General features: G+C 31.9%; 1 protein-coding gene across 1 annotated transcript; it reads right to left on the bottom strand.

The window, feature by feature from the left end:
- Positions 1-279: 279 nt before the first annotated feature.
- Positions 280-6,327, bottom strand: LOC146940429 (L-ascorbate oxidase-like). Its single transcript, XM_085754130.1, has 5 exons — positions 6,010-6,327; positions 5,809-5,901; positions 5,346-5,558; positions 3,339-3,533; positions 280-1,509 (listed from the first exon to the last, which is right to left on the bottom strand). Exons 1-5 carry the CDS (start codon positions 6,268-6,270, stop codon positions 574-576), a joined length of 1,698 nt encoding a protein of 565 aa, XP_085610256.1. The 5' UTR covers positions 6,271-6,327; the 3' UTR covers positions 280-573.
- Between the last annotated feature and the right edge of the window lie 4,763 nt (positions 6,328-11,090).

Raw genomic sequence — 11,090 nt, 5'->3', positions numbered from 1 at the left:
CTTTTTATATCAAGAAATTGATGAATATAAAAATTTACATTCTACTCCGTATTTGTCACAATTAACTTTACTTGAGCTATTTGTCAAAAAAAAAAAAAAAAACTTGATCTAATCATTCAAAATCAAATTGCATAACCAAACATTTACATAGTTCTTCATTTAATTATTATTAAAAACTTGATCTAATCATTCAAAATCAAATTGCATAACCAAACATTTACATAGTTCTTCCTTTAATTATTATTAAACAACAAATGCAATAAAAGAGAGCCATTAACATCCATGCAAATTTATCACCTTTATTCGTTGATTAATGCTTCACTACAGATATTTCTCACAAATTAATATGAAGTTACACAAATTTGCAACAAAAATAAAACCCCCTACATGGAGTTGGATAAATGACCTAATTATACATGAGAAACATGCATAGCATAATATTAACACAACAAAACATTCCATGAAGTGATGATACCTTAGAAAGATAAGAAAGACAAAAAAAACACTAATGGAAGATTAATGGTTGGCATGAATAATTAACTAGTCTCAATTTTGGATGTCATTTAGGAATATCTAGGCTGTAGCACCACACTTAAGAGCTTCTTTAGGTATGTTCCTAACTTTATGAACAGCCTCAGCAAAAATAACACCCATTCCCATATGCAAATGTGGTTCAATGTGACAATGGAATGCCCAAACACCAGGGTTATCTGCCTTAAACCTTAATGCAGTCCAACCATATGGAAATATAACTGCAGTGTTCCTCAAAGGTGCACGTGTCAAATTGAAACTTTTCTCATCAACACCTGGTCTAAATCTCCCTTCACCATATCCCAAAACCCAAAAATCATGTCCATGCAAATGCCATGGATGAATTTCACTACCATTCCCATTTAACTGGTTTGCATTTTGTAGTATCACATCAACAACCTCATTCAACTGAAACGTGTAAACACCGTTACCGGTAGTTGTATTTGGATTAACTGGATTTTTAAATATGTCATAATCCATTGGAAATCTCTCTGGTGGTGGATTTCTATCAAATGTATTGTTTAGCTTAAATTTGATTGATCCTAAGTAAGGTGTGGTTGGCAATGTTAATGAAACATTGTTAATAGCCCATTTAGTGAAACTACCGATTTTGTTTTGTGTATTGAGGAGGAGAATCGTGCGGTGTGAGGATTTCGGTGGCTGTGGAGTTCCCATTTTGGAAATGATTTGTTTTGTGAATGCTTTGCTGTGTTCGGTATCGTTCCATAAGGGTGTGACTGGTGGTGGTAATGTTGGAAAAACTGAGGCAGAGATTGTTTTGTAGTTAAGGATTGTTAGGGCTTGTGGTGTGCCTGGTTTTCTGCCTCTAACACCAATTGAAAGCCAGTAGTTTTTTTTAGGGTCTTGGTCTGTTGTAAGGAGTACTGAGTAGGTTTCACCTGAGTAGATGTCGATGTCATCAACTGCGAATGGGTGCACGTAGTTTCCATCTGCTTCCACCACAATAAGTTTGTGATTCTGAAACAAACAGAAATTATGGGGCAATGTTATTTCATGAAATAATGAATCAATCTATGGTGCAATTCAAGGAATGATATGGAGAAATGCAATAATCAGTAGTAGGTTTTATGTGAAAATTTATCAAAATCAGTGACTACTCCCAAAGCATCATGCATTTAGATTTAGAATATCTTGGTCGTTAGATCAAGATCAAACAATCACTATTTTAAGTTTTATTAAAAATGTTATTTGGTAAAGTTGAAAAACATATTGTCTCATGTTGATCTAACAAACCATGGTGCTTTGAGCACACCCAATCCAATTTGGTCCCCATAATTGGATAGTCAGATTGTAAGTAAAATCTAACAACCAACCAAGATTTAAATTCAACTTTTCCTAAATAATTTAACGTGAAGTTCATGAATCAATTGAGTCCAACCAATGAAACAATATTTAATTCGAATTTGAATTTTGTACACTTATGTAATACAGTTGTTGATTTGAATGAAAGTGCATGCATGTATGATAAAATGGGGAGATTTCATTCCTGCAAGATGTGATTCCCTCTATAGACATAAATTTGGCACCTAGTTATCAAGAAACCAGTGTTTCACATGCCAACTCCGACCAATCACTATGCATCTCAGTTAACGTTGTTTTCTTTTCCTTATTTTATACGAGGACTCCATAACGTGGTCCTTCGTCTTTTTCAAGTGGTTTGGATCTACTATTTTTTGTCGCACGTTTGACAACTCACTAATCCCCACTCATGTGATTCAAATCTCCGTTCATCATTATAACATTTAAAGGTTAATTGACTAGTGTTTTTTCAGCTTTATAGAATTATTTTTTGTTGGTACCGCTTCATTTATTTGAATGTATATGTTTGTTTTTTTAAATACAACCAATCAAAACAATCAGAATTGCCATATTAATTAATGATTTTTAACCAAAACAATTGATGCGACAATTCTGAGTGTTTATAACATTTGTACATCAATCAGAATCCCCCTCCAATATAACAACTAATTGAACATCTCCTATACTAACATTTGGCTTTATAAAATAATATCATTAAAATAAGATACGAATAATGTAAAATAGTCAAACTACAATATTTAGTCCTCGTGAGTTAAGCTCAGTTGGTAATGACAATGCATAATATATACAAGGTTCGGGTTCGAACCCTGGCCACCAAAAAAAAAACTATGATATTTAAAAAAGAATAAATGGAGTTCCTATTGAAGTTAAAGTTTTTTTCTTACAAAGTATTGAAGTAAAATTTAACATGTGTTTTAAGACACGCAAAACCTTAATTTTTAATTCCTACGATTCTGCACATTAAACGGCTACTTGAGCTGGACACACGAAGTCGTAGATTTCCATATCTAAAACATTTTTTCAAAGATATTTTTTCCAACTTCTTTGACCTATTAGTGAAGTTTTTCTTACGCTGCTTTAAACACACACCTACTGTTCCTAAATTATTTCATTCGTTTTCCATGAATTAGACTATTAATCTCCGGAATTTCCTCTTAAAAGTAAACCTTCCTTATTATGTCGACAATTGATTCCTTTTTTATTTGGTGGGAACAAGGAAATGAAGTACTACTATCTTAATTATGAGACAGCTACCTAAATGGTGATAATTGAGATGAGCATATATTTGGATGTGGAAGCAATAATGATATAACCCTAATAATGATATGCAAAATAGACACACACAAACTAATTGGAATATGACAGAATAATATAAATTAATAAGAAAGAAATACAACGATATATATATTGAAATAATGCAAACATATATCATATATGTAGTGGGTCATAGCTAGGAGAAAACTCACTGAAATGGCCAAGTTGAGAGAAGCCAAGGACGTAGTACTAGCAATCCTTATTCTGTAGGTCTTTTTTGGCTCCACATGAAGAATCTGGGGTGCACATTCTTCACCACCTTTCAAATTGCATTGTTGTAGGTTGGTGCTCCCATATTTAGCTGCTAGGGAACAATTGAACTGTCCTCGTCCATTGATGAGCAAGCTCTAAAAAACAAATAAACAAATACTATATTATCATTCATAAAAGGTTACGCATGCAATTATTTTAAGAAAAATACACTGTTTCTTTTGTTCGTTTCTTCTGATTGTCTTTCTCTTTTTGCGTCAAAATAAAGCTAACACCGCGTGGCCAATTGTACATTTACCAAAAGAATGAAAAATAATACTATTCCATTATCTTTCTTGGTACTGTCCATGATTAAATTATAATTTTAAATATTTATACTGTAATACGATGCTTTCCTTTATTTTATTTTTGAAATTTTTTGTCTTGATTAAAATTTAAAGGATAAAATAAGAAGAAAAAATTTGTACCAGTTCATATTAACTTACAATTTTTTTATAAAAAAAAGATAAAATAAGTATAATACAAGTAGAAAAATTTGTCCAAAAAAAAAAGTAGAAAAATTTGTACCAGTTCATATTTTTTTTTTAAGAATACCAGTTCATATTTCTATTGTCTTGAAAGATGTGTTGTTGAAAAAAAAAATTGACAAGTGGGGGTGGCAACTGCGAGAGTTCACCATTATAGAAAAATTCCAACGATGATTTGATGAAATGGGCCACCTAGTTGCAAGGTTTTCTATGCCACTGTTAGAGCATCTCCAATGGGAGTCCTTACTTAACAAGGACCACTCCCTATTAAGGACCCTCCATTGGAGGAAGAAAAATTGAGTCCCCGTTAAAGAACGGACAACTATATAAGGACCCTCTCTCTCCTGGGTAACTAACGGGTCCCACGTTTAAAAAAGTAATAAAATGTGTACTACTTGGTCCCACTTGCATAAAGAAGTAATAAAATGTGTACTACTTGGTCCCACTTGTAAAAATGGGTAATAGATAAATTATTTTTGTTTAATATATAAAGATAGTGGGACATATTTAAGTACTTTTCATTGGAGTCCTTGTTAGTGTATTGTCATTGGAGTCATTGAGTCCTTAATAGGTACTTTTATTAAAAAATCATAAATAAGTGATGTGTCATGTGGGGTCCATTTAAGGAGTCCTTGTTAGGAAACTACCATTGTGCATGCTCTTAGGAATTATTAGGTATTAGGTGAATGGGAAGATGACTCTTTATTCTTTCCCAATTTTCAATTTTTATTTCTATGCCACATGAGTGTGAGTTGTTTTCTTTCAAGAATTTTATTGTCTGGTTTACAGATCAAAGACATCATATTCATATGAAAAAGGAAAGCACTAATGCTCATATGGTGGATGTCACAAATAAAGAGTATCATTGGTGATGATGAAAAGTATAGTGAGAAGAAGTCTTATGTTAATTAGTTATGAAATTCTTTAGCGTAATCATATTCATAAGCCAAAAGTTATTATGCTTTAAAATGTTCTAGATATCAAATAATTTTATTTTTTATAAGTAACATTTTACAATGAAGAAATTAAAGATGTATAACGAGTAAGTTATTTTAAGAGTTCAATTTTTGTTCAATGTTAGTTTAAGAAGTTTTACACATTCAACCGATCATGACAACTTTAAAACTAGTTAAGAGTACAAGAAAAAACACATTCAAGCATAACTTATGCAAGAATGAGAAATGTCAAACATTTTTAAAGATCTAACGATTGTTATTGATTGAAAGTGTAAAAGTTTCTTTACAAGGACAATGTATACGAGTTAAATTATATTATATTTTTATTATTATTTTAAATTTTTATTATTTTTTTACGTAAAAACTTTTATTGTACACATAGCTGTTTTTAATATTTGATAAAATAAAATAAATAAAAATTGAATGATCATGATATTTTTGTATATATGAAAAGTTGAAAGTATACCTGTGGTTCACCAATCCATCTCATTGGGGCTGAAGAGAGGCCAACCTCTTGTTCATGTGAGCTTGTGTGCCACAGATCACTAAGGAGCAGATTAAACTCACCATCATAATGAAATGGCTCTCTTTGTTCCTTTGGTAAATCCACTATTAGAGAACCATACAGCCCTGCTGCTCTTTGCATACCAAAATGTCCATGATAGAAATATGTACCAGGCTGCACCATATTTAACACCAACCAGTTAATATTATATATATATGTACCTAGCTCTAATTATATTATATAGTATTATAAAATAAAATAAAATATGTAATCAAAAAAACAAAAGAAAAACCATTGCTGGCATGGACATATATGCCACTTGGGGTCAAAAATGTGATCAAATTAATCAACATGTAGCAGTGGAAACAGAAAAAGAGGTCATAGAACAGAGAACTAAAATTTAATTAATTAATTAATTAATTACCCTGTCAACTTTGAATCTGTATTGAAAAGTTTCTCCTGGATTTATAGCACACTGAGAGATTGCAGCAGTTCCATCAGCCCAAGGAGTTCCAAACTGCAAACATTTTTACAGTAATTAACAACAAAGAATTAATGTAATATTTAATTATAACTAGACTGGTACTTTGGTTCATGATCAAAACCACTAGAACTAAGAATTTACCTGTCTGATTCCATGCCAGTGAATAACAGTTCCTTCTGTATGGAGCTTGTTGGTGAGGTCAATGACAAGGGTGTCATTAACTTCAGCTTTAATAGTTGGGCCTGGAAACTGGCCATTGATTCCCATCACAACATGCTCCACACAATCTGGCTTTTTGTATATGTATTCAACATCAAACTTGTAGTGTCTCACTTTTGCTAATGATAACTCAAATAACCCTAACCATATGCACCAAACAAAAACTGCTTTCAGCAAACTCATTGTTGCTAAGCTAGCTTTTGCTCAGAGATTTAGTCTTTTGGGACTATTTGTATCTATAAATGAAATGAAAGAAGGATTGTATGTATATATAGGAACTAAGTGGAGGTGTATCTCGATTATTGTACCGTTAACATTGCCTAGGCTGTCACATACCCCGTGGTCATTATTTTAACAACAATGATATTTATTTATTTTTGAAAGAAACAACAATGATATATATAAACACCTCAAAATTTTATACATTCATTCAACATTTCAATCTCTTTGTCTTTTCTTTATTACATCTATCGCAGCATTCTTATTTTTTTTTCATTTTTTCTCTTTGTTTTAAAGTGTACACCTTTACATGATGTGTACATAGATCTTTTTTCTTATTTTAATCTATCGGTATACCTCGTGCTCTAACTATTACTTCAATATATGCCAACCAATATTTTTATCTTATTATCCTTCTTAGAATTATTTTCCAATAGTGTTTGAATTCATTTACATTTAAATTTTGCACGTATATATATAAGACATAAAAAGAAACGTGACCTCAAAAAAAAAAAAATTGTAAATCAAGTAAATATTTTTACATTGGTTTCTTCAATGACAAACGTAAAAGGTGGTAGTAAAAAAAATATAAACTAAATTCCTTTACATACTTTTGACTTTGATTTTCTGCAGAAAAAACCATCAATATAATCTATGAACTATCACTCGTTCTTTAAACTAAACAAAATTTATCAACTTTGAAGAGTGCATTTGTTTAAGTTTTTTTTTTTAAAAAAAAAACTATTTTTTTTAAATAAAATAAAAAAATCATTTTTGTCATTTTTTTTTAGTGTTTGTTTAGGATTTAAAAAAAAAAATCATTTTTGACTCTAAAATGAAAAGCTATTACGACTACCTTTTCCTAAAAAAAAAAAAAAATCAAATACAAGGAGGTAACACATAAACAAGTTAAAAGCATTTTTTTTTGAAGAAAAAAAAGTGATTTGTATGTGCAGTAAACAAACAAAAAATAACTTTAGGGTCTGTTTGGTTCAACGGGGGGGGGGGGGGGGGGGGGGTTTAATGGAGGGGAGGGAAGGGGAAGGGAGGGGAGATATTTTAATAAAAAATTTGTTTGGTTCACAAGGGGAGGGGAGAGATTTTAAAATTAATTGACTGTTTTATCCTTAAACATAATTAAATATACGAAAATGTTTGTTTTTATGATTTCATAGACGGACGAAACAATAACGATGTAATCGATAACAACATGATGTAAACGATGAGATAATGGATTACTCACAGTTCACGTTGGAGGAGGTCTGAAGCAGCGGTTGGCGGCAATAAAGTAGTACCAAGGTTGGAAGAGTGGTTTTTACATGTAACAAATAAGAGTGATAGATAACATAATAATAAAAGTTTCCTTAAAAAAAACAATAATAAAAGTTGTTACAATCTTTCAAAAAATGTTGTTATAAGGATATATATCTAATAATAATAATAATGAAAGTTGTTACAAGGATAATATTATTTTTTTAATAATGTTGTTACAAAGATAATATAATCTAATAATAATAAAAGTTACTATAAGGTTAATATTGAGATTTTAAATTAATTTAAGGATAATCATGGCAATGTAATAAAATTTTAAAGAGATTTGCTCCCCTCCCCTCCCCTCCCCTCCCTTTCTACAATTGAACCAAACACATCAAATTTAAAATATTTTCTCCCCTCCCCTCCCCTCCAAAACTCTCGAACCAAACGGAATCAAGATTTTTTTAACGCATAATATCTTTTTAAAGTTGAAACAAACACACCATTATTTCATACTATTAATATACGAGGGACTAAATTGAAAGATTGTTAAGATATTAAATTGATGAATTTTATGTATTTTAGGAACTATTTAGTATATTTATATAGTTTAAGGCCTAAATTAGAGAGAGGTCGATAGTTTAAAGACTAATTGATTGTTTATTCATTTTCCACTTAATTGTTGTAAACACCATTTTTATAGGGTTCCATTAAGAAGTTCTTTCCGTATATTTTTATTTTAAATTTTAGGTTCATATATTTTTCATAAGCAAAACAGTATTAAACAAGTACAAGGGTGTCTCTGTGAACATAGCTCACTTGACAGGGACATGCATTGTTATATGCAGGGGCCGGGGTTCGAACCCCGGACACCCCAGTTATTCACCTTAATAAAGGTGAATTCTAGCCACTAGGCTACTTGATTAAAAAAAAGTACAAGGGTACTTCAATCGCCAACAAGAACAAATCACCTATCCGTTTAGTAAATGATGTTTTTTTTGATAAATCAAGAGCAAAATGACAACAAAAAAATAGTAAGAAAGATGTTTTAAGACTTTTATTGATTTGGCTTGGTATTGTGTAGGTGGTTTGAAACTCTTGAAATGATATCATTTTTTCGGGAGGGACTTCATGTGTCAAGCTTCTACTGGGTCGGGTGAAGCTCTCGTCTTGGAAATGGTTCATGGGTAAGAGTTATGGCAATCTTTGCTCCTTATATGACTGAGAGGTGTAACTTGTTCTACGTTGGTTTCGAGAGGTTGTGGGTCCTGGCTCTTGCGTCGGGTGGTAGGGTATTTGCTACTTCTGACTATCTCTTCAGGGTAGTGGTGTTTCATCTTCTCAGCCTTGTATCCTGATGGGGAGTTTGTTGTTTCGGTGTCCTTTTGTTGTTTTTCTTTTCTTGTTTTTATGGGAGTACCTCTAGTGCATTGTCCTTGCATTGAGGTTGCCACTAGGCAGTAGATTTGATTTGATTGCATAAAATTAAATAACATAAAATAAAGATTCGGTTAGAAAACAAGAGAGAGATGAGATCAAGTCTTTCGAATCATCTATGTTCCCCTGATTGGTATACTGCACCTATTCTCATGAATGATTTTCTAGTTCCACGATAGTTAACAAAATAGTCTTAATCAATCCCTTGAGTTAGGACCCTCTTCTCAAACTACAACCCCTAATTCCTTAGGTGGTCTAATAATTTTTTAAGGTTTAAGCATGTTAACCTAATATCACTAACAAACGATTATCCATTCCTAGACTAACCCTGTTTATTAGAACAATTCAATTAGGTCTAAGTAGAAAGCTATGGTCAGTAGTCATTCATTCTCACTAAATCATGTTTATATTTGATCAGGATATAAAAAGCATTAAGAAAAATTGAATTGAATAAAAACTAGATTGTCATTCACAATAAATAGAGTTTCACAGCAACATGGTTCAATTAGGGTTACAAAGAATCATCTCAGACCTAATCTCTAAGAGATTTAGCTACTCATGATTGAGTTCACAAATAGCATAATCAATAATGGAATTAAAACATACATGAACTGATGGAAGGTTGAAGAAATCGCCCTCCTAGCCGTCTTTAGGTCTCAAAATCGTACTTTGCTCTCTCCAATTCGAAACCCTTGTTTCTGGAACTGACTTTTGCTTAAATAAGAAATATTTTCTGCACCAAAAATCGTGTCACGCCACCAGCAAAATCGTGTCACGCCACCAGAAATCGTGTCACGATTTCAGTGGCAGAACCAAACCTTCATTCTGGACCTTAAATCGTGTCACGCCTCTAAAAATCGTGACACGATTGCCTATTTTCAGCACTTCTAGAATTTCTGCATTTCGCACCTCTAGGCTGTCTAAAATTGCTACAAACTCAATACAAACATCAACACAACTGTTTCTTCAAAATCTTCTATTTTTCTTGCTTTCCTTGTTGATTAAGCTTGCTTGTGAACTCAAAACATCATGAAAATGACACTAAAAATAACGTAATGACTACTGTCGTCATTGGTCCCTTACGTTTTAAATGTTTCAAGTTGATCTGAAAGGTTACTCATGTTCGAATAAGTTAGTCTCTTTCGCGACATGATGTTGAGTTTAGTAAAACAATAAAATTTACAAAATCTTTTCAAACATATTTCTAAATAAGTTAAATTTCACCACGCATATGTCAATCTGAATCTTTGATTGGTCAAGTGACAAAATGGATTAACTTATTCTAATGTGAGTAACGTTTTGAAACAACTTAAAACTTTTAAAATATAAGGAACCAATTTAAAACCTAAAATAAATATAAAGGACCAAACATGCAATTAAGCCTTTGTTTTATCTTTGGTTTTCCTTTTGGTGTATTGCTTGTGCTTGGGATCTAATCCCCTTCTTTTTATCTATTTATATTTATAATATATTTTGCCACTAAAAAAAAGATAAATATCAATAAAAAATTGTTAAATTCAGAAATCAAACTCAGATTCTTTTAAACAATTTGATAAATCCCTCATGTGATGAGCCGTCCTCGTATAATAGGAAAAATACAAAAGAAAATGAATAAACAATTTGTGGCATAAAGCGGTTTCGTTAAAGGTTAATATATTTGTCTGGCGTCTCTTCCTAAATAGACTTGCTACAAAGGATAATCTGCGGAAGAGAAATGTCTTGGATGTCTCCCTAGTATCTTGTGCGGCTTCATGTGGGGATTAAGAGGAGAGAGAGAGAGACCATTTGTTTTTTAAGTGTGATCACTACGGTCGTTTGTGGCTTTTGATCTCCCATTGGCTTCGTATCGATACAGTTCTTCATGGCGATTTATATACTCATTCAAATCAATTTTGTGCTCTTGGCGGTTTCTCAAATAATTCATGGACAACTTTCTCTATTATTTGGATTTCGGTCTTATTTGTTATCCGGAAAGATCGTAATAGTAGAATTTTTAATAATCATTTTGATCAGCTTACATGACTTCTCGAAAAGGTTAAACTCCAAATTTATTGGTGGTTGAAAGCGAGCTACATTACGTTCGACTTTGACTA

Source organism: Medicago sativa, chromosome 3 (assembly GCF_051527215.1).
Source record: "Medicago sativa cultivar Bolivia chromosome 3, Bolivia_mono, whole genome shotgun sequence".
NCBI classification, from domain to species: Eukaryota; Viridiplantae; Streptophyta; class Magnoliopsida; order Fabales; family Fabaceae; genus Medicago; species Medicago sativa.
This window is presented reverse-complemented; position numbering and strand designations above follow the sequence as displayed.

What these genes read in the sequence shown, in the direction of transcription:
- LOC146940429 (XM_085754130.1), bottom strand. Translation starts at nt 6,270, where the DNA reads ATGAGTTTGCTGAAAGCAGTTTTTGTTTGGTGCATATGGTTAGGGTTA. An exon ending in ACAGATTCAAAGTTGACAGG is followed by an intron (nt 5,559 to 5,808) that starts GTAATTAATTAA and finishes AATATGGTGCAG; the next exon opens with CCTGGTACATATTTCTATCA. An exon ending in GATGGATTGGTGAACCACAG is followed by an intron (nt 3,534 to 5,345) that starts GTATACTTTCAA and finishes TTTGTTTTTTAG; the next exon opens with AGCTTGCTCATCAATGGACG.